The sequence below is a fragment of the Anabrus simplex genome, chromosome 1 (assembly GCF_040414725.1).
Source record: "Anabrus simplex isolate iqAnaSimp1 chromosome 1, ASM4041472v1, whole genome shotgun sequence".
In the NCBI taxonomy this organism is placed as follows: domain Eukaryota; kingdom Metazoa; phylum Arthropoda; class Insecta; order Orthoptera; family Tettigoniidae; genus Anabrus; species Anabrus simplex.
The window spans coordinates 1,721,069,655-1,721,094,455 of NC_090265.1; the positions used below are offsets into that span (position 1 = coordinate 1,721,069,655).

General features: G+C 39.7%; 1 protein-coding gene across 2 annotated transcripts in view; it reads left to right on the forward strand.

Annotated features, from left to right (window-relative positions):
* Positions 1-24,801, forward strand: part of FIG4 (polyphosphoinositide phosphatase FIG4) — a 171,862-nt gene that overhangs the window by 133,521 nt on the left and 13,540 nt on the right. For both annotated transcript variants that reach the window (XM_068225673.1, XM_068225674.1), the window contains 2 exons: positions 2,867-3,022; positions 11,513-11,692. In XM_068225673.1, the coding sequence (XP_068081774.1) occupies positions 2,867-3,022; positions 11,513-11,692 (336 nt within the window). The remainder of the gene's footprint in view (positions 1-2,866; positions 3,023-11,512; positions 11,693-24,801) is intronic.

A 24,801-nucleotide genomic window follows, 5' to 3' on the forward strand; every position in this document is an offset into this window, starting at 1 on the left:
GAATGAGTTAGCTGGAAAATTTATAATGTCCAATAACGGACCATTATATTGGTATTCTATTGTACTTGACGCTTAGTAAAATTAAGGTTTATACACAGCAGGAATGTTTTTGTGATGGATAGTCGTATTGTAAAGATACGTGGAAAAGGTATTGCCGGCAAATTTTCAACAGGTTCTAGTCGATATTATGATGCCAATTTTAAGTTAATTTTTATTAAACACTCGAAAATGTAGAATAATTGTGCAGCCGCAAGAAAATACGGCATAGGCCTAACTAAAGCCAATATTTGGCGTTAGCGTGAAGACAAAGAGCTAAAAAAATGCGTAATGCACAAAAAATGCATTCAGTGGTCCGCAACAAGGACGCTTTAAAGAAGTCGATGATGAAATTGTGAGGTATGTGCACAAAAAACGCAAGGGCGGAATGGCCATACCGTGGCGCAATAAACTCGTTCGTTGACTTTCAACGTTCGCAATTAGGCCTATACATCGCTAGTCGCTGAATTTGGCTAAACCCGACAAGCGAGACGTGCGTGTAGTGGTAGCCGGTTATATCTGACGCTGCGTAAAAGTAACAGTTTTATAGACAGCAAGAATAATTTCCTGATGGATCGTTGTATTGTAGATATTGTAGAGATGCATAGAATAGGTATTGCCAGAAAATTTTCAACGAGTTCTCTTCGGTATTATGATGCCAATGTTAAGTTAATGGTCCTTAAACCCATGGAAATAAAGAATAATGGTGCAGCCGCAAAAAAAAAAAAGATACGGCGTGACGAAAGTCAATGTTCGGCATTTAAAAGTCTAAAAATGCATAGGCCTACTGTACAACAAGGCATTCATATGATTTTACGGACTTCTTTTTTAGCCTGATTAAAATTTTTTGAAGGTAAAATGTGGGTTCATCTTAGATTCGGAGAAATACGCTACTATATTTTTTTCAGAAATAAATTAAACATACACTTTCACCTAGTTTCAGATTACGAAAAATAACAAACACGTAAGCCGTAGTGTGGATATCATCTGCGGAAACACAAGTTTTGAACAAACTGATTGCCGTTTCATACCGATTTTAATGTGCATGAAGGGTTTTCCAACTTTTATACAAAAATCGGATATAACAACAATCCGTTATAGCGAGTGAGTTTTTCGCTGTTATGAATTCTCGCTATAACGGACTTCTACTGTATTTATGCTTTAGGATTACAGGAAGAAGGGTCATACTCATGAGGAAAATGAATACTCCCAAAGAAGTTGGCCATGTAAATGTTAGTCACTAGTTGGTAGATATTTTGATTACCGCTGGCTGTAAGAGACGAACATCCTCAGTTAGTTAGTGCTGTTAGCTGCCGTCCTCAGAGGCCCGGGTTCGATTCCTGATACTGCCAGAATTTTAAGATTGGTAGGAGGGCTGGTATGTGGTCAAAACAGACAACTCAGCTTGCCTTCATTGGGAGTGTGCCTGGAAATAGCTGCACCACCTAAGGGCGAGGAGATGAGTTTACTTTACTTTACACTGTTTGCAGCTGTGAAAATAATTTCACATGGTTTCCAATTTTCAAACCAGGCAAATGGTATGTCTGTACCTTAATTAAACTACTAACTATGTGGCCTCTCCCATCATCACCATGTAACCTATCTCAGCTGGTGCAGCGTAAAACAAATAATACAATACAGGCATTCTCATATTAATAAAAAGTATCACACTCTTTCTCAGTTACTTTGTTTTTTAAATGAGGATTACATTTAGTAACTGCCATTGCAATCAACTTGCCAGTTAGTTTTGGCAAGCTTCATATAAGAGAAAGTTGACTGTCGTTAGTAGGTTGGGGAGGACAGAGTATTTACCCATAAAACCAATTATGCCAGATGGGATATTTTTAATTATTAGTTCCCTTTCAGGGCTTGCAACTTCGTCTTTAAATATGTCTTTGTCATGTTAGAAAATTCTTCAACATCAGTGCTCATGAAAAGTGTTAAAACAAATGATGCCAGAAAATCTAATTTTAATTTTTGTTTAATGAACATAGTCGACATGGTATCATGCCCACTAGATTGGACTCTGATAACATGATACATAACTCGTCCGATGTAATACTCGTGCTGGCTGGATGGGCAAGGTGTACATTCCACTTTTGAGTCATCGATATTAGTTTCAGTTCCAAATATTTTTGAAATGGAAATTATTTAGATGGTTATTTATCCACAGAATTTTTCATATCGTGCAGGATTAAGGAGCATTTAGTTTGAAAAGGGAACATGACACCGTACTTACCTTGCAATGCAGCTACTGCACATTTTGTTCTGTATTACATATACCCCAGTGTGTCAACAACAATTCTGTTTTATTGAAACATAACACTGAAGAAGAACTTTTATAGAAAAGTAGTCATATTAAAGATTTTGCTAATCTTGATTGTAAAAAATTCCATTGAGAATAGAAAAATTGACTAAATAGAAAACAAACAGTAAAGGCACTCATTCCTAGCAAAATGTTTCACTTAATAAGCTTGATGATGGATAAACAGAGCAGTAGTGGACTTTGTGGCATAGGCCAGTATTGCACTCCATTTATTGTGGAACTGCACGGTGCATAATCACCACCTTGTGCTACCCACGTTGTAGAACATGGAGGAGATGTTACGTGTGAATATCTCAATTTTTTCACTATTGTGCTGATAGCCTCAATTGTGCCTCAAGTTGTATCAGAAATTTGGATTCTTAAATGTGATTTGTTGTTATTTGCTTCCATTCTTTGATAAACCAGGGGTGGTGGATACTTGATGTTTCAAGTTTACTAGTTTCTTAGATATCGGCCTTAAAACATGGCTGTGTCTGTACATAATAGGTATGTGGAATGTTGCAGGGACTTCATGCCACACTGCACAACAGATTTCAGCCCGTTCACGGTGAGGGCTCGGCCAGGGCGCCGCCGAGAAGAGTCCACGCCGAAGGCAGGGACTATGAAGAACCCATCTCTGACTGGCCAGAGCTCCACTAGCTCCACCACATCAAGTGCCAGGTAACACTAATTTCACTCTTGTGTTCCCTCCTCCTTTCTCCCTTATTGAGTATCCTCATGAACCTAGGAAGCAGACATGAGCTTGACAAGAAATAAATGTAGAATAATGGGATTGATGAGGGGAGAGCAGTGTCCTTGTCTACTCTTCCCACTCTGACCTGTTATGCGTTCCTATCTCAAACACTAGACAGTGTGACAGTCTGATTATGTGGGGTGAGAGTGATTTTTTTACAGTTCTCATATCAAGTAGTCCTTTTGAGGATGCCATTCACTGGAGCCATACTCTAAACTGCGGCCTTACCAGAGACAAATACACCCTCTCCTTTACATCCTTACTACAACCCCTAAATACTCTCATAACCATGTGAAGAGATCTGTAACCTTTCTTAACTATCGTGTTAATATGAATACCCCAATGAAGGAGGGCCATGACTCAGAATATGTCCGAGATGCCCACTCCCATTCCATAGCAACTGGTATCCCGACTCTCAGGGCCACTTACTAGGCCACTCAGCCGTTGCCCATGGTTCACGAACTAGGACGTGACTACAGTAACCCACAAACATAATAATAATATAATAATAATAATAGTAATAATTACACCACCATCTACTAATCAAGGTCTATATTTTCACTATTTACTCATGGATTTAGAGAATTGTTTCCAAGTTATGCTAGTCCATTACTCTTGCATCAAGACCTGGGAGTTAACTTCGCTGACACTATTGTATTTGATCCTAAGCAATCACATTACTGCAAGAGAAATTAAATGTACTGGCAACTTCTCCTTGGCTACATCCTGATCAAATGTTTAAGGTAAGGGTGTATTCTGCCCGAAGGCAGGTTCAAACCTCCGCAAAGGTGTGCCTGAGCCGGAGTTTATGTACGGTAGGATGGCTAGTTCCTCTCCACTCCTCCATTCCCTTCCCCCCGCCAACAGTGCGTGGTAACCCATTCAAATCTTGACCATACCCAATGTTGCTTAACTTTGGAGATCTCATGGGATCCGGTGTTTCAGTACGGCTACGGCCGTTGGCGATCAAAAGTTTATCATCATAAATTCATCCTTGTATTCCACATTGATACCAGTTCCTTTCTAGCCCACTGGAAAAAATTTCCCAACAATTTTTAGATGATGCCTACAAAATGATTAAGAGTACTGTACTAAATTCCACAGCCTGTTTCCAGTCATTCGACCGGGTCAGGAACGGAAGGAATGAATGAAGCCTCATCTAGCGGCGAGGATAGAAATTGTGCCGGCTGCCGAATCCTGTTGCTCTCCTCTGGGGCAATGATTATTGAATGACGGATGACATAAAATGATATTGGAGAGTGTGTACCCGGAGAAAAACCTGTCCCACCTCCGTTTTGTCTAGCATAAATCTCATATAGAGTGACCAGGATTTGAACAACGGAACCCAGCGGTGAGAGGCCGGCGTGCTGCCACCAGAGCCACGAAGGCTCATTAAGAGTACTGTACTCCCATGGAAATGTTATCACTTCCAGCTGACACACCAGATGCAATGTTCTGCCAAAGCAGTTAAATGTCTGGGTCTTTTTCGCGAAAGGTGGGAAGCAGTTGTACAGCAGATCAATAGTTGTAACATCCTCGGCAAAGCTGGCAATAAAAACGTTGCAACAGTGAGAAACCTCAAAAGTCAAAACTGCACATTGCACATCCACCTTTAATGTCAAATGTCTAAAAAAAAAAAAAAAAAAAAAAGCTCCTAGCCCACTGGAAAAAATTTCCCAACAATTTTTAGATGATGCCTACAAAATGATTAAGAGTACTGTACTAAATTCCACAGCCTGTTTCCAGTCATTCGACCGGGTCAGGAACGGAAGGAATGAATGAAGCCTCATCTAGCGGCGAGGATAGGAACCTGTTGGACACCATGAAACTCACAAGATCTCTCAGAGACCAGGAATATAAAAAATAGTGCCTATTGAAGGTGGTGGTGTTGCTGGTGGTGATTATTGTTTTAAGAGGAAGTACAACTAGGCAGCCATCCTCTGTATAACACTAATCAGATAGAAAGAAATGGAAGGGATCCGACGCTTCGAAAAATGAAGGTATCAGCCAAAGAAAAACAAGGGCCACAAAGGGATCGAAAATGAAAGACTCCCTAGGCCTCGAGTGCTCTAATACCATCGGGGTCGGACAAGAACAAGAATTGACCAAGGGAGGTCAGATAGGATAGATGAAAGTGAGAAACCTGACAAGTAAGTGGAAGAAATGCCAGAACTCAGCTAAGGGCCCCATGGTCGCCAAGCCACGCTCCTAAGTTCAGAGCCCCTGGGGCCCCTTTAAATCACCTCTTACGACAGGTGGGGAGGCACGTATTAAATCAGAAAGGCAAAAGCGTATGCCTATATCAAGAGTTTACCCTAATTAACCAGTGGATAAGAAAACAGAAAAGAATTACAAGCACTGAGTGGAATGATGCTCTAAAAATTACAGCGATTGTAGCCCCTGTCCACGCCATAACAGGCAGGTCCAGCGACAGTAACCACTGCCGACCATGTGGTGAGATTGAAACTTCGGCAGACATCTTAGGATCCTTCCCATTCGGCATGTAAATTGGATTATGATACAAGTCAGGTTATGTTATATAAGGAGGATGTGTACAAATGATAGAAAATAGTAAGTCATGTGGTTTGTGACAATGATAGAAGTGCCACAAAATAAAGGGGCAATAAATTGCAGTAATAAACTAGACAGCACCTTTGCGAAGGAAGCATATTCTATTGGCAATTTTTAGTAAGCATTCTGGGCTTTTTCCATGAGAGATCCAAGCTGGTGGTGGTGGTGATTATTGTTTTAAGAGGAAGTACAACTAGGCAACCATCCTCTCATCATCATCATCATCATCATCATCATCATCATCATCATCATCATCATCATCATCATCATTTCCCTTTATCTAGCTGTAGCCGGATAGGGGCAAATATGGTTCCTCTCCACTTTCTTCGGTCTTTCCACCACTCCTCCTCCAACACTGTGTCACAGTCCAGGTTTCTTTCTATAATGCTGCGTTGGATGGTATCCTTCCATCTCAATCATGGTCGTCCACGGCCTCTCCTTCCTTGGATTTGCATTTCCATCACCTTTTTTGGCATTCTTTCGTCGCTCATTCGCTTTATGTGCCCAAACCATCTTATTCGGCTCTTCCCTATTCTATCATTCATTTTTTCCACTCCAATTTCTTCCCGGATTTTCTCATTCCTTATTTTGTCTCTTGTACTCTTCTGTATCATACTCCTCAAGAATTTCATTTTGGCTGCCTGTATTCGACTCTCATCCTTCTTTGTCATTGTCCAAGTTTCTGCTCCATAAGTTGTTATGGGTACGTAATACATCTTGTACATAGTATCCTTTGCTTCCATTGGCACATCTTTGTCCCATAACATATTTCTTACACTATGATAGAAACAACTTCCAGCTTGAATCCTTTTACTAATCTCAGCATCCAGTCGAGCATTCTCCATTAATTCACTCCCCAGGTATTTAAACGTTTCCACTACTTCCAGGGGCTTGTCTGCAAGTATAATCTGACCTTTCCCTTCTTTCTCCCCTCTAGTCATAACAAGAGTTTTACACTTATTTTCAATCCACATTCTTCAATCTTCCCATTCACCACATTCAACTGTTCTTGAACCTTCCTGTCGTCTTCTCCCCAAATCACAATATCATCTGCAAATAACATTGTGTTCATTTCTCTTCCTCCATATGCTGCTTTTGCCGTTCTCATGATGTCATCCATTACTATTGTAAACAGGATTGGTGATAGAACACTTCCCTGTCTCAGCCCACTAGTTATTTTGAACCAACTTGTTCTGCCAACTTGTGTTTGCACGCAACTACAACATTCCTTATACAATGCCATGATCATTTTTATTAATCCCTGTCCAATTCCTTTTTGCACCAGACTGTCCCAAACTTTCGTCCTAGGGACACTGTCATATACCTTTTCAATATCAATGAATGTCATCACCATATCATTCCCGTACTCCCAATGCTTTTCCATTAGTTGTCTCATAATGAAAATGGGCCTTATTGCTGACCTTCCACTTCTGAAACCATCCTCTATATAACACTAATCAGAGGGAAAAATGAATATATCGACCAAAGTAAGACAAGGGCCACGAAGGGCGTGAAAATGAAAGACTCCCTAGCCCTCGCAAACCTAATAGCGTTGGGGTCGGAAAAGAACAAGAGTTGACCAAGAGAGGTCAGATAGGATAGATGAATGTGAGGAGCCTGGCACAAGTAAGTGGAAGCAATGTCAGGACTCAGCTAAAGACCCCGTGGTCGCCAACCCATGCTCCAAAGTTCCAAGCCCTTAGGGCCCCTTTATGTCGCCTCTTACGACAGGCAGGAGATACCGTGGGTGTTATTCTACCGCCCCCACCCACAGGGGGATGAGATATCCAAGAGTGGTAGCAGGAAAAACAGGATAATATGAAGTAGCAAGTAATCTAACAGGAAAATTGATTTCAACATAATATTTGTAACAGCATTGGAATCCTTGATATAAAGCTTAAAGAACTTTTTTTGACTAGAACATTGTATCACCAAATTATGGACATTTCATTATTGTGTAGACCTGAGACTCAAACAGAGTTGATAAAGAGGACGACAATGAATGAATTAGATATCCTTACAATATAAAGAATTGCCGATTCACATAAAGCTTACAAGATACTTCTGTGGTAGTGGTGGGGTGGTGATTATTGTTTTAAGAGGAAGTACAACTGGGCAACCATATTGTATATAACACTAATCAGAGGGGGAAAAAATGGAAGGAATCCGACACTTCGCAACATGAAGATGTTGGCTAAAGAAAGACAAGGGCCATGAAAGGTGTGAAAATGAAAGACACCGGGCGAGTTGGCTGTGTGGTTAGGAGCGCGCAGCTGTGAGCTTGCATCCGGGAGATAGTGGGTACGAACCCCGCTGTTGGTAGCCCTGAAGATGATTTTCCATGGTTTCTCATTTTCACACCAGGCACCTTAATTATGACCACGGCCACTTCCTTCCCATTCCTAGGCCTTTCCCGTCCCATCGTCACCATAAGACCTATCTGTGTCGGTGCGACGTAAAGCAAAGTAGCAAAAAAAAAAAAATGAAAGATACTCTAGGATTCTCAAACATAATACCGTCCGTGTCTGAAAAGAACTAGTTGACCAAGGGAGGTCAGATAGGATGGATGAAAATAAGGAGCCTATCACAAGTAAGTGGAAGCAATGCCAGGACTCAGCTGAGGGCCCCGGAGTCGCCAACCGAAAGTTAAGAGGCAGTGCAGCCCCTTTTAGTCGCCTCTTATGACGGGCAGGGGATACCGAAGCTGTTATTCTATCACCCCCACCCACAGGGAATACCAGGCAAATGCTGGGGCTGTTAATTAAGGCCAGGCCTCTTCTTCCCAGTTCTAGCCCTTTCTTACCCCATCGTCGCCATAAGACCTATTTGTGTCGGTGCAGAGTAAAGCGGATTGAAAAAAATAAATTATAATAACGGATTCGTCATAGAAATTCCACACATCATCAACTTCACCAACAATTTCTTCCACTGAAGGACTTATAAAGAATGGACATTCGTCTAAAAGGCTCTTTTCATTGATCCTGCAAACTACCAGGAATCGGGCAGACGTTCATCACGTAGTGTATCGCTTATGTTTCTTTCCTAGTTTGGATGCTGTACTTTGAACGGGGCCACCCTGAGAAGGAGAGGGTAAAGATCAAGAGGGTTCTGTTTTTCAGTCCCACGAGTAGCTAGGGCAGTAATTGGTCAACCTTTGGTAGATCCCCGCAAGCTGAGGTAGGGCTGGATACTCCAGAGGGCACCTGTTATCTGGAGGTTGGCCGTTGGTGACTACTCTGCCAGTTAAAAGTGATTATTTTCTGCCAGTTGCCATGCCATGCATCGCTTCGCCACGACCCAAACCTTGTGATTGAGGGAGGATGAAACCTCTGTGCACACATACACACTCACTGGCTCAATAACAAGCATTCTACCCATGGCAGAGAGCCTGGCTAGCAAGTCAGAGAAATGTAAATTAAGAATCTTAGGATAGTGGAGATGGAAGTAGAAATGAAGAAAAACTGAGCACAGATACGTTCTTAGTGGTGGTGGTGGTGGTGGTGGTTATTATTTTGAGAGGAAGTACAACTAGGCAACCATCCTCTATATAACATTAATCAGAGAGAAAAAACAGAAGGGATCCGACACTTCCAAAAATGAAGGTATCGGTCAAAGAAAGACAAGGACCATGAAGGTCGTGAAAATGAAAGACTCCTTAGACCTCGAATGCTCTAATACCTTTGGGGTCGGAAAAGAACAAGAGTTGACTAAGCAAGGTTGGATGGGATAGATGAAACTGAGGAGTCTGGCATTAGTAAGTGGAAGCAATGCCAGGACTCAGCTAAGGGCCCTGTGGTTGCCAACCCATGCTCCCAAGTTCAGAGCCCCTGGGAGCCCCTTTTGGTCTCCTCTTACGACATGCAGGGGGTTAGTGTGGGTGTTATTCTACCCCCCCCCACCCCCACCCACTTGTTGCTCCATTTGCTCTGGGGTTGATGAGGGGAGAGCCTGTCTATTTGTGAATAGCAATTTATGAAGATGTGGTGATTCTTCTCTCCTTTCATATTTTCATGTTTGCTCGTTTCTGCTGTTTCTTATGCTCCCTCTCTTCACACTGACCTTTCATTCTTGTTCATGTTATCTATCTGTGAATTTATTTGACATTTGATTCTTCCTTTCTTTTACTTTCCTTTCGGTAGGGGTCAGCATTTTCTGTTCAGGTAAATTAAAATCGGTTGTGTACCGCTTCCTATATGTGCAGGACACTTTCAATTTGATGTCACGAAGGGAGAAAGGTTGGAGAGACTTGGTTCATATGTTGAGCAATAGATAAACCCTATTGGTTGCTATTCATAGTCATGTTTAGTCTGCACTAAAGCCGTACCAACTATGGACTAAGAGCAGATGAGCGTTTTTTGGATTCTTAGATGGCTTTTCCCTTTAGTCTAAAGATGATCCGGCTTTAGTTGTGGTCTTGAGGTAGTTTAGTCAAGGACTATCGTCAATAACAGGAAGGTCGTACTTGAAGTTGTGGTTAGTTTGTGAAATGACATAAAATGGAAAGATGCATAAAAAAGGTATGGAATAAGATCTTCGTGAAGTATGAATATTTCCGTTTTATGAATATGTATCATTTTACCAAGACCAATGTAAGATGGTTGGTGGTGATTTTTGTTTTAAGAGGAAGTACTGTACAACTATGTAATTATCCTCTCTCAACCAATAAAGTGGAAAAGAAATTTAAAATAAAACAAAATTATTTATTCAATGAAGGAATTTTGGATCTGATAAGAACTTGTGTCTCCTAACCTATACGAGCTTACAACCAGAATTTCTATAGAGAACAGAATTTTCATTGCTCTGCGTTATTACGCACGAGGAGAAATCCAGCATGATAATGCAGATTTTCATGGAATTAGTTGGCCCACGGTAAGCCGAATTATTTACGATGTCTCTGTTGCCATCATTAGACTCTTGGCTCACTATGTAAAGTTTTCTGCTGAAGAAGAAAGATTATTGGCAATGGGAAGGTTTCATGATATTGCTCAGTTCCCTCAGATAATTGAGTTGTATTTGTCTATTTCTGTATTAATATCCTATATAACATGTGTAAGTTGTCATTATAAGTCATTGCTATAAATTCATTCTAAGTCAGTGGAGCCATTGATGGGTCACACATTTGGATTAAAAATCCTCAAGGGGGAGACACACACATTTATATTAACAGAAAAGGATGGTTTTCTTTAAATGTTCAGGTAGTATCTTGCCTGTTCTAGCACATTTGCAATAACTGCATGTTATCTGTTATATAGACACACAGTCATGTTATTATCCAATGGTATTTTATTTTATAAACTTATAAGTAATACAAAATCATCAATAACTAGGAAGATTATATTAGCCTAATTCTGTTTACATTAAGTTGAAAAAATTAATGTTTCTTCTTTGTATTCAAATTTGTGGAAGTAGATTTATTGTCCACAACTGGTAATCTCTTCTCCACAATAAAAATAGGAATACATTTTTCTTCTCGGCTCCCACTGCTCTCCCAAATCTAATACAAGTTGTTACTGACGTCTCGGAACATGGTCAACTAGATGTACACTGCACTAGCTAGAGCGAAGCATCAACTCAGCTGTGCTCCGCTTTGCAAGCTTTGCACATGCCCATAAGTGAATTGCAGTGCTTGGCAGCAAGGTGCAAGGATGATTTCTAGACTATCTTACTAAGCAGATAATCCAGGTCTATGAATAACATGTTTTTGGTCCGTAGTTAGTCCCGCCTAAGTTTGGATTAACTTTAATTTGGACTAAGGCAGGACTAGAGAATGTTTATGAATAGCACCCATAGTTTTTTTTTATCTTTTCGACTCGCCCTCATAGCAGTAACAACAATCTCTTTTGCAGCTCTAGTATGGAGAGTGAAGACACAGACGAGGATGACCATAAGACAGACTCCCAGCTCACTCCCTCCAAGGATACGTGCTCTGGAAATGTGACATTTGAGGCACTCTTCCCCCCCATGAGGCAAGTTTATGGTATGGAGGTGGATTGTCCCAAGAAGGCTGATATAAACATTTACAAAAGGTGAGTGAAATGTGGTATGTAATTTTGACCTATTATCCATTCCTAGAGAATGACCAACTGGCTGACAAAATAGTTGGGTTTCACTGAATAAGACATGCTACAAAGAAATGATTGTTACCTCAATGAGTGCTGATGCCCGCCCTCCTGATGAAGCTGGGATGTAGAAACAAGTTTGTCGGTTTATAATCATTGTAAAGTATGAAAGCCATGTTATTAACAGTGCTGATGGTAGTACTTATTATTATAATTAATCATATACGCCTCTTCAGTGATGCCTAGACCATCTGTGAGAGCTGATGGCAGAGCTGTTGAGGATCCAACCAGCCTTCGGGCTGAGGACTAAACATACATACATACATACATACATACATACATACATACATACATACATACATACATACATACATACATACATACATACATACGCACACATACTTGTACACTTGTTTTTTTTGCTGTTGTTTTTTTTTTCTTATTTACAGTTGATCTCAGCAGGGCTCCATTTTAACTCACTGTGACAACACACTCATGTGAAATCAGATGTTTTAAAATAATGTCAACACTGGTGGGGGACCTTCGAGTCTGAAAACAGGTTTTGAAATATCAGCACACTGAATTATATTTCAAAATCATATGTTGCTCAGAATTTAATAAGGATGGTATTTCTGTATCAGTCATGTCCACAGCAACAAGGAAATGCACTTTTTACTTTTCAGTAATTTCTGTCTATCTGTACACTATGTGATCAAAAGTATCCGGACACCCCCAAAAACATACGTTTTTCATGTTAGGTGCATTGTGCTGCCACCAACTGCTAGGTACTCCATATCAGCGACCTCAGTAGTCATTAGACATTGTGAGAGAGCAGAATGGGGTGCTCCGCGGAACTCACGGACTTCTAACATCATCAGGTGATTGGTGCCACTTGTCAGAAGTCTGTACGCGAGAATTCCACACTCCTAAATATCCCTAGGTACACTGTTTCTGATATGATAGTGAAGTGGAAACGTGAAGGGACACGTACAGCATGAAAGTGTACAGGCCGACCTCGTCTGTGGACTGACAGAGACTGCCGACAGTTGAAGAGGGTCGTCAAGTGTAATAGGCAAGCATCTATTCAGACCATCACACAGGAATTCCAAACTGCATCAGGATCCACTCCAAGTACTATGACAGTTCAACGGGAGGTAAGAAAAATTGGATTTCATGGTGAAGCGGCTGCCCATAAGCCACACATCACGTAGGTCAATGTCAAACAACGCCTCACTTGGTGTAAGGAGCGTAAACATTGGACAATTGAACGGCAGAAAAACGTTGTGTGGAGTGACGAATCACGGTACACAGTGTGTCTATCTGACGGCAGGGTGTGGGTATGGCGAATGCCCAGTGAACGTCATCTGCCAGCGTGACTCCAAGTAGCCTATGCAGTGGCCTCCACGGTATGCACTAGCCAGCGTCTTGGTAAGTATGCTAGGTACCATCTGATGAGCCCAACCTAGCACACGAGAAAGAAAAGATAAGATCCACCTTTTCAATACTATATATTACGTGAAAATTTCTACATCTGTTAAATCATTACGTTTATGAACTTTTGGTACCGGTTTCGACAAAACTACAGTAGAAGCCCATTATAGCGAGAATTCACAACAGCGGAAAATTTGCTCGCTATAGCGGATTATCGTTATGTCCGATTTTTGTATAAAAGTGGGAAAAACCCCCATACACATGAAAATCGGTATGAAACAACAATCAGTTTGTTCAAAACTTGTGTTTCCACAGATGATATCCACACTACGGCTTACTTGTTTGTTGTTTTTCGAAATCTGAGACTACGTGAAAGTGTATGTTTAATTTCATTCTGAAAAAATTACAGTACCGGTGCCGTATTTCTTTGAATCGAAGACGAACCCCACCTTTTCCTTCACAAAATTTAAATCAGACTCAAAAAGTGCTTTGTAAAATCATACGAATGCCTTTGTTGTAGAGTACGCATTTTTAGACACCGAACATTTCCTTTCGTTATGCCACATTTTTTTTGCGGCTGCACAGTTATTCTTTATTTCCGCAGGTTAATGACCATTAACTTAAAATTGGCATCATAATACGGAAGAGAACCCGTTGAAAATTTGCCGGCAATACCTATTCCATGCGTCTCTACAATACGGCGATCTGTCAGGAAAATATTCTTGCTGTCTATAAAACTGTTACGGTACTTTTACTCAGTGTCAGATTTAACCGGCTACCACTACACGCACGTCTCGCTTGTCAGGTTCAGCCAACTTCAGCGACTAGTGATGTATAGGCCTAATCGGGGACCTTGAAGGTCAACGAACGAATTTATTGCGCCATGGTATGGCCATTCTGCCCTTGCGTTTTTCGTGCACATACCCCACAATTTCATTTTCGACTTCTTTAAAGCATCCTTGTTGCGGACCACTGAATGCATGTTTTGTACTGTACACATTTTTAAAGCTATATTTGTCTTCACGCTGACTCCAAATATTGACTTTAGTTAGGCCTGAGCAATATTTTGTTGCGGCTGCCCAATTATTCTACATTTCCGAGTGTTTAATAACCATTAACTTAAAATTGGCATCATAATATTGACGAGAACTCGTTGAAAATTTGCCGGCAATACGTGTTCCATGTATCTTTTCGACTATCCATCACGAAAATATTCCTGTTGACTATAAAACTTAATTTTATGAAGAGTCAGTTACAGTAGACGCGTTATAACTCTAACACTTAGTAGCCGTGGCCTTTCTAAGAATTTGAAGGCTCGCATGTTTTGAGGCCATTTTGCAGATTTGAGGAACGTTTTTGTAGAGGCCAATAGAATGTCATTCTCTCTTCACTATTTATCCAAGATCCAGTGACGTTACACACAGGCACTGTACAACCGGTTGTCGCAGCTAGCGATGTATTATAAAGAGGCGGTCGTTTATTATCAACAAATTTTGTGTGTGCATGCGCGTGCGGGGGTGAAAAGAAGCGGCGTGGTTACCGCGGTACCGGTAGTTGCCAGTGGTATTCATTACTGTTAGGCCGCGAATGCAAGACAAACCTTGATATTTCGCATGTGATTCTGAGGGAAAAAATGTCCTCTTGGATTCGGAGGAATACGGTATCACTCCAGAGTTTTCTTCTTCAAATGGCATCACCTAACCTAACCGTATATGTATCATGAAAACATATTTGAAACACGTGTAGAGAAATGAGTTATTCTCGCTAAAAATTTACATGTGAATAACCTTTCCGAAATTTAACTAGACGCGAGGAAATATGAACTAAACTTATCCTCTGAAATCAGTGATGTACTCTGCCATATTTATTTATTTATTTATTTATTCCTGACTTACATTTGTGGCGAAGTTAGGGCTCACGGCCCTCTCTTACACTTAACCACTATAAACAAAATTTAATAATGTAAACATAAAAGTACATAGTAATTCTAAAAAGAAATAATACTACGGACAGATAATTCTAAGACTAAGTTAGGCCTACGTATCAGTACAGCAATTAATGTGACAATACTAATAATAATAATGATGATAATAATAATAATAATAATAATAATAATAATAATAAATGAAGAAAACCCATTCACACACCATACACACAATGACACACAACTCAGTTTTATGTTCCCAGGAAAAACTTTCTGCAGGCAGACTTGAATTTATGAGGGGAAGTAAGGTGCCGAATGTCCATTGGGACTGTATTCCAGAGTCTCGATGCGGTAACTAAAAAGGAATGATTGTAGGAATTCGTTCGACTTAGTGGAATTTCAAGTAGGGAACCAGAACGGGTACTAATTTCATGGAATGAGGAAAGGAAACGAAAATTAGAAGAGAGGTAAGTAGGAGTGTTCGTCGAGAGCACTTGGTAAACAAGTGTCATTAGGTGAAAATTCCTTCGTTCATTTATGCGTAGCCATTCCAATGTTTTGAAATATGGTGTAACATGAGCGTCATGTCGCAGTTGGAAGGCATATCGTATGCATGAGTTTTGTGCTCGCTGAAGTCTCAAAGCTTGTTCAGCATTTAGATTGACTAGTACCATATCACAGTAGTCTAAAATTGGGAATAGTAGTGCTTGGATTAATTTTAATTTAAGTTTTTGAGGAAAAGAATTCTTGTGACGTTTCAGGGGATATAGAGCTGCATGAACCTTTCTACATACATTTGTTACGTGTTCATTCCAGGTCAGATTCTCACTGATGGAGATTCCAAGATTAGTAACATTTTTAAGGTACGGTACAGCAATGTCATTGATTATGATTGGAGGAGGATTGATATTCCTTATTACATGTAATAATTTAGAGTTTCGTATGATAATACTTTGTGTTTTGCGAGGATTTATGAGTAAGTGGTTTTTTTTAGCATAGGTGGTAAGCCTTTCAATATCAGAATTAATTTGCTGAACTGTTTCATGTAAATTGTTTGTAGTGGTGTGTTTGTATATCTGCATATCATCAGCATATAGGTGGTAGTTGCAATACTGAAGTGTGGAAGATATGTCATTAATATGCAAGACGAACAGTAAGGGCCCTAGAACAGACCCTTGAGGGACACCGGATGATTTAACAGCCCATTGGGATCTTTGATTGTTTACCACTACGCACTGGCAACGATTTGTAAGGTACGACTTTAAAAAATTAAGGGCTAACGGGCCGATACGCAGAGAGCATAGCTTGGATAATAGTATGTATATATTTACCATGTCGAACGCACTACTAAAGTCAAGGAGTGTCAGTATCGTCACCTGCCGTTTGTCCATTGCTAGTCTTATGTCATCTGTTACCCGAAGAAGTGCAGTCGTAGTACTGTGTCCCTTTCTGAAACCAGATTGCAATGGGTCAAAAAGAGAATGTCTGGTTAAAAATTCTACTAGCTGCTCGTGTACAACTCGTTCAAGAACTTTCGAGAGAGGGGGAAGAATCGAAATAGGCCGGTAATCAGATGGCGCATTTGCTGTGGTACCGGTATGCTTTAATACTGGGGTTACTAGAGCATCCTTTCATGCAGTTGGAAACGTCCCTGTGGTGAGACAGTGGTTTACAATGTGAGTAATAATTAGTAGGACCGCGCCAATAATGTTTTTTATAAAGCTTATTGGGATGTTATCTGCTCCTTTAGCTTGTGACTTAACTGAATTCAAAATATGCCTTACATCATTTACACTGACAGAGTGAAAAGAGAAATTATTTTCGTTTTCTGTAGGGTCACTGATTATTTTATTTAGATTGATATGATTTTGAGGTTGAGATTCCTTTATTGGGTTAGTTACGAAGTGAGAGTTAAGTGTATCGAGAGATATAGTTGACATATGTGGCTCTTTGCATTTTCCAACACCCATAGCTCGAAGTTCGTTCCAGGTTTCACGTGCATTTAAGTTCCCTGTTACATTTTTAATGTGATTAAATTTGCTATTGCGAATTAATTGCTTTGTTCTGTTACGTAAAAGACGATACTGTTCGAAATCTAGTTCATTATTTGTTTCCTTGTATCGGCGGAACATTGCGTCACGGCGAGCCATTGTTGCTTTTATATCGTTTGTTAACCAAGGTGCAGGCAAGCGAGTGACTCTAGCTTGCCTAACTGGAGCATGGTTGTCATATAGTCCTATGAGTAGAGAGTTAAATCTTCTCACTTTCATGTCTGTGCCCTGCAACTGCTTTATATCTTCCCAAGGTAAACTGTACGCATCATTTTGGAGTTGTTGTAGATCAATATTTTTCAGATCCCTATAACTAATGTATTTAGCTTTGTATTTTGGTACACGTAGAGAGTAGCACAGGTAAATTAAGTCATGAGTTGAGATGCCAGGTACAGGAAATTGACCATACTTAAGAACTTTATGCGGGTTATTTGTAACTAGGAGGTCAATTCCAGTATGGCTTGTATATTTAAGTGTATGAACATGATTAGTTGCATCAAGCAGTAAGATCGTTATGTCGACGGAGGTAAGTAGGTTGCTGATTCGTTCAGATTTGCCAGTCGGGGCTAAGATATTTGAGTTAAAGTCACCAAGAAGTAGTATATGCTCGTAGGTTGGTACTAGTTTGAGAAAGTCAGATTCAAGGTCAGAGATATTAGTAACATTCGGTGGTTTATAGACAACTCCTATCAATACTTTTTGACGGTTAATTACAGTCTCAGCAAACATATATTCCGTATGTGGAGTGATGCCAGATGATTTGATAATTATTCTACATTTAATTGAAATTTAATTTCAATTTAATATCATCTCTACAATATATTGCTACACCACCACCGCGTCTGGCAGTGCGATCATGCCGATAGAGATTATATCCTTCTAGATTTCAAGGGTAGAGCTAATTTTATTGGATAACCAGGTTTCAGTAATGCACATAATATGCATGTTACAAGTTGATATTATCAAACAAACTTCATCTATGTGACTGAGGAGTGAGAGAGAATTGATATGGCAACACTGTAGACTTTGCGAGAACTGAGACAGAGATTGTTTCAATAGCAGTTCAGTAGGCTGAGGGTTGGGTACAGTTGGTGAAAGTACACGAGGGTTATTTTCATCTTGGAATACACTCGGATCAATGACATTCAGGAATGCCTCATCTACCATAACAGTAGTTTCAAGGACACCAGCTGCTGACATGTTTAACGGGGAGGTGACACATTCCTGGAACAAACACTGATAGCGCACACACACTGACAGACACACGCAGATAATTAAATACACATAGCATATGTTTGAAGATTTCAATAGACAAATAAGTAATAATAATAATAATAATAAAATAAGGATACTAATAAAATTGCACTAATATACAGTTGAAGAGTTAGTCTAGAGTAGCGTTTTGCTAAGGTGCTGTACTCCCAGGCTTTAACTGCACCTGCCAGCAAGCATTTCAGAAATAAGTAGAAGAGAAAGAGTTTGTAGGTGTGGGTGGAACTTGTGAATGCTATACGACTATTTTACGAATTTGTTACAAATGAAGAAATCACATTGGAAGAAACAGTTGAGGAACTAGAAAGCTATTTGACAGTAGAATCTACAGGCACAGGATGAGATACTACACTATGGTATTGTTCATTTATTTGAGAGCGTTCAGTTCATCCATTGTTGTTATGTTGTGTCTAGTTTCCCCTCTTTTTACAACAATGCGTCCCTGTATGGTCCAGACATTTCTCACTCCAATTTATCTACAGCCGCCTTTAATATGAGAGTGCGAGCCGCAGTCAGGTCCTCCCTGATAGTGATTCCAGTGCCTGCTAATCTGCGCTTGTTACGGAAGACTTCCTCCCATTTCCTATAGCTTACAAATTTCACTATTATAGGGCGTTTCACTCCCAGCCCCGGCCTGCCAACACGGTGAGACCTATCAATATCCTGCACGCCAATGTCAAGGCCAAGTTTATCTTTAAACAACCTGACTGAAAGTTCGTCCGTATTCTCATTAGGTGATTCGGGAATTCCGAACACACGCACACTTCCTCTACGTTGATATTGCTTGATTTTTTTTTTCAAAATGGCGCCCGGTCATGACAACGTAGTGTTTTATTCTCCGAGTAAATTAACCGTAAAATGTGACGAAAAGTGCGGAAAATGTCGAAGATTAGTGAAAAATGGAATGTTGTGTGATTCGTGTGATCGATGGTGGCATTATAAGTACGGAAATTGCCCTAGAGACGTAAAAACTAATGAAAATGTTGACTGGATTTGTGAGCAGTGTGTTCGGAATGTTGTTGTTGGGGACGGCGTTGACGAAGCACCGAAAACAGTCGATGAGGAATATAAAAGTGCATTAGAAATTATAAACCTTCTAAAAAAGGACAATGAGACTCTTAAAGTTGAAAATCAAGAATTAAAAGAAAGACTGCGATCGCTAGAATTTGGGACTGACCATTCTTCGAGTGATATACCAGTACAAGTAACAAACTCAAGCATGTGGTGTCAAGTAGTTCGTGGATGGCCGGCTAAGAAATCTACAACTGTATTTCCGGAAATAAACATCAGAAATAGGTTTTCTGCCCTAAATAATTTAATTCTGGAAGAAAGTGATCGCGCGCGTGAAACCAAATCATCGCGATTCGCTGCCGCTGCCGTTGCCGTGCCGAGTTTAAAATTTAGGCCTAGAATTCAGATTCAAGACCCAGTTAGGCCTAAATCAGCGAAGGTAGCTGTGTTTGGTGATAGCCAAGGAAGGGGAATTGCGGGAGTGATTAACGACGAGAATATAGCAGCAACCGGAGAAATATATCCAGGAGCTTCTGTCAGCAATGTTCTGGAAAACGTAGAAGCAGCAACTAGGAACTTCGGGAGCGGCGATGCAGTGCTTATCATCGGTGGGACAAACGACGTAGCTCATGACGACGCCAAGAATGTAAGACCACAACTTAAACATACACTAGGGAAGCTGACCCACACTAACGTCTTTGTAGTGAACGTGCCCCACAGGCATGATTTGAGTAGAGACTCATATGTGAACATTGAAGTGGACAAGGTCAATACAGATATTGTTAAAATTTGTAAACATTTTCGGAATACTCAGGTTATTGAATGCAGCAGTTTTGAGAGATACTGTTATACAAAACATGGCCTCCATCTAAACAATTCAGGTAAACGAAAGATAGCCAATATTGTTCTAGATTTTATTAATCTTAGGATATGTACTGTAAAACAGGCAACTCCCTTGAGTTATAATACTGACCAGGAAAACTAGTAGAAAGAGCCAGCTGCACTTCAAGCTGGCTCAGTCAACTAGAAAAAGAAACTCAGGATAGTAAGGAATTTCAAGTTACCCAATTGCAACAGTCAAGTTTTAGGGAGGAAGGGGGTCTGAGATTGCTCTTGGTAAACTGTCAAAGTGTAGTAAATAAACAATTAAAATTCGGTACATTGATGGAATCTTATGAGACTGATGTGGTGATAGGAGTGGAATCGTGGTTGGAAGAAGGGGTGGGTAATAGAAAAGTATTTCCAGAAGGGTATACAGTCTATCGTAGAGACCGAGGAGATAAAAAGGGAAGGGGGGGTGTTTATTCTGGTTAAGGAAACTTACTGTTCACATGAATGGTTTACCGATGAAAGGGATGAAATATTAGGGATAAAATTAGTTTGTGATAATATGAAGGAGGTGGGAATTATAGGAACATACAGGCCTGGAAGAGAGGAAAGAGACATAGAAATCTTTGAGAAAATAATAGATTATACTCATAAAAACAATAATAATGATATGGTAATAATTGGGGGAAATCTAAATTTGCCTGAAGTTGAATGGAATGGAGCTGCAAGTGAAGCCCATGAACAGAAACTGGCAAATAAGTTAATCTGGGAGGGAGGATTTACACAAGTAGTACAAGAACCGACTCGTCTCAATAACTTACTAGATGTATTCTTGGTTAAACCATGGGAAATTGTTGATAAAACTGAGGTAATTGAAGGAATAGGAGACCATAAGGCTGTAATAATGAATGTAGGACTCGTACCAAAAAGGCTTAATAAGAGGGTTACACCAGACAAGAAATTGTACAGAAAAACTAAAGTTGATGAATTTGGGACTTACCTTAAATCACAATTCAGTTGTTGGATAAGTGAAGGGAGTAATGTGGATACACTTTGGGCTAAATTTAAAGGAATCATTTGGGAAGGAGAGAAGAGATTTGTACCTGTTAAGAAGGGTAAAATGACCTCAGACCCTGTTTATTATACAAAGGAAATAAGAAAATTAAAGAGAAAATGTGGAATAGTAAACAGGAAAATCAAAGAGGGTAGGGAGAGTAGAGAAACTAGAAAACAGCTAATGAGGAAACTGAATAGAGTGAAAAAGGAAGCAAAAGAGAATTATATGAATGGCATACTTCAAGAGGGTAATGACCACAAAGGGAAATGGGAAAAGCTGTATACATATATCAGGAATCAAAAAAGAAAAAGAATCCAAATTCCTACAATGGTGGGAGAAGGGGGTGAACACTATTTAACAGATACTGAGAAAGCAAACCTCTTTAGTAGGGAATTTAGAGATTCAGTAGATGATTGTCAGGAGTTGGAAACCGAAACCGAAACAGAAGATACAGAGGGACAGACACAGAGGGAAACAAGAAGCTTCTCGTTCACAAATGAAGATATTTTCAGAGAAATCCAACTGCTTCAGCAAGGAAAAGCAGCAGGAAGTGATCAAATTACTGGGGAGGTGATAAAGACAATGGGGTGGTACATAGTGCCTTATTTAAGATTTCTCTTTGACTATGTCATAAATAATAGTGTAATACCAAAGGAATGGAAGGAATCTATAATAATACAAATTTATAAAGGAAAGGGTGATAAAAGGAAACCAGAGAACTACAGACCAATCAGCCTGACCAGTATAGTTTGTAAAATACTGGAGAGTTTAATATCAAAGTACATCAGAGGGATATGTGATGATAAAAATTGGTTCATGAGGAGCCAGTATGGATTTAGAAAGAAATTTTCTTGTGAGGCACAACTGGTGGGATTTCAGCAGGACATATCAGATCAATTGGATTCAGGAGGTCAGTTAGATTGCATAGCCATAGATCTTTCCAAAGCCTTTGATAGAGTGGAACATGGAATATTATTAAAGAAATTGGAGGGAATAGGATTGGACGTAAGGGTTACACGTTGGATAAAAACATTTCTCAATTCAAGGGTTCAGAAAGTCAAAGTAGGAAATAATGTATCTCAGGAAGAGAAAGTTTGGAAGGGAATTGCACAGGGTAGTATAATCGGTCCGTTACTTTTCTTAATATACGCAAATGATTTAGGGAACAATATCATCAAAAATAAGATTGTATGCAGATGACATAATTGTTTATAGGGAAATAAACAACATTGAGGATTGTTCAGAATTACAAAGGGACCTTGAAAGTATCCAACAATGGGTTGAAGAAAATAATATGAAGGTTAATGGAGGCAAATCAACTGTTACAACTTTTACGAACAGGAGCTTTAAAACTGAATTTGAATATACTTTGGATGAGGTAGTTATCCCAAAAGATGGCAAGTGCAAATACTTAGGTGTGAGATTTGAAAGTAATTTGCACTGGAAGGGTCATGTGGATGACATTGTTGGGAAAGCATACAGATCGTTACATATCATAATGAGGCTACTTAAAGGATGCAACAAAGAATTAAAAGAAAAAAGTTACTTGAGTATGGTTCGTCCATTATTGGAATATGCAAACAGTGTTTGGGATCCTCACCAAGAATACCTAATAAAAGAAATAGATAGTGTGCAGAGGAAAGCAGCAAGATTTGTAAGAGGGGATTTCAGGAGAAACAGTAGTGTATCAGAAATGTTAAAGGAACTTGTGTGGGAAACTTTAAGTAAGAGAAGGGAGAAAACTAGACTTATAGGATTATATAGAGCCTGTACAGGAGAAGAAGCATGGGGAGATATCCGTCAGAGGCTTCAGTTGGAAAATAATTATATCGGCAGGACTGACCACAAATATAAAATTAGAAGGAACTTTAGCAGAAGCGATTGGGGTAAATTTTCATTCATTGGGATGGGTGTGAAGGAGGGGAACAGTTTACCAGGGGTAGTGTTTGATCCTTTTCCAAAATCTGTACAGATATTCAAGAAGAGAATAAATAGCAACAGAGAAAATAAATGAAGTGTTAGAGGGCATTCGACCAGTGCAGGTTATTGTAAATTTAAAAAATGTGTGTGAATAAATTAATTCCATCCCCTGGTCTAAGGAGTTTGGACAGCCAAAGTAGGGGACTGCCTGTAGGGGTGAAGTACAGTGGGGACTTCGAGGGCCCTGGGACCGCTACGGTAGCTGTGAAGGCCCTTCAGGAACTCTGAAAAGTGGTGGCAAAAGGGGCTCTGGTTAAGACGCAGCAGTTCGTTATGCTACTTAGGATCCAGAACGGGTAAAAAAAAAAATAGTAAACAAATAAATGCAATGTAAATATTAATCTTATACCAGTTGTATAGTATCATTTGAAGTAATTCCACATACTGTATATCAGTTGACTATATTTGTAAGTAGTATAGGAGATATTATAAGTAGAATTTTGTAAACAATATAAATTTATTAAGGATGAGCTGTGTGTTTAATAGAAAACATTGTTAGCGTAAATTGTATAATATTGTATTATAGGAAAATTTTCTTCTCTTGTTAATTTAATATTTAGTGCTTGACAATAATGTATTTTAGTGTACCATTTACCACCGAGGTAGACACCTCATTTGCAAATAAAGAGATTTTGATTTGATTTGATTTGAAAAAGAGCATCTGTACTCCTTTTGAGTTCATCCTGCACTGCTTTCAGTGCAATTTCCGTATTTTTAATATCAATTTTAAGTTCATTGATAATCTCAGTGTTGAAGTCCAGGGTGGCCTTGAGTTGTTCAGCCACGGCCTTTGTGACACTTTCAGTTATTGCCTCAACGATAGCCGAGAGAATGTCTTTCGACTGTAGAGCTTCTCTTACCTGCTGAACAATGCTGTCCGCTAGGGTAGCTTCATTACCACTGCCGGCTGCAGGCCCCGTCTCGGTCCTGGTTCCCTGGCTGGCCGCATTCCTCTTGTCTCTTCCCATACTTAAATCTTGTTTATATTTGCAAAAATCCACTGCACAGCACAGAGTGATGTCGTGAAGTAAACAACACACACTTTTTAAAGTTGAAATTCACTATTTTCGTAACGAAGTACGCCTTTACTACACCTGCTAATGATCGAAAACTGGGAGCGCACACACACAGCAGTAACAGCGTTCTGCCATATCTTGAGGTGTATCACATTCTTACTTAATTTCAGTATATAACATTAAAATTAAGAGATCATTTACTTCAGCCTTTATTTTTAACGAGTTAACAACTGCTATCGGCCATGTTATTTACGCATTTATTACAAAAACTTGTTATCCTCTTTCGTTTCGAGTTTTCTATAGAAAACAGCAGTCGTTGGGTATTTGTAATCGACTCCAACATCGCCTTCGAATGTCGACGAGAGAGTTCGCAAATGCACATAGTGAGAAAAAATAATGTACCAAAGATGATCGATCGCATTTTGTTGCAAACCTTTCAGTTTCCTTATTCAACAGCGTCACCTATCCTAACTTAACTGTACTATACATATGATGAAAACATACTT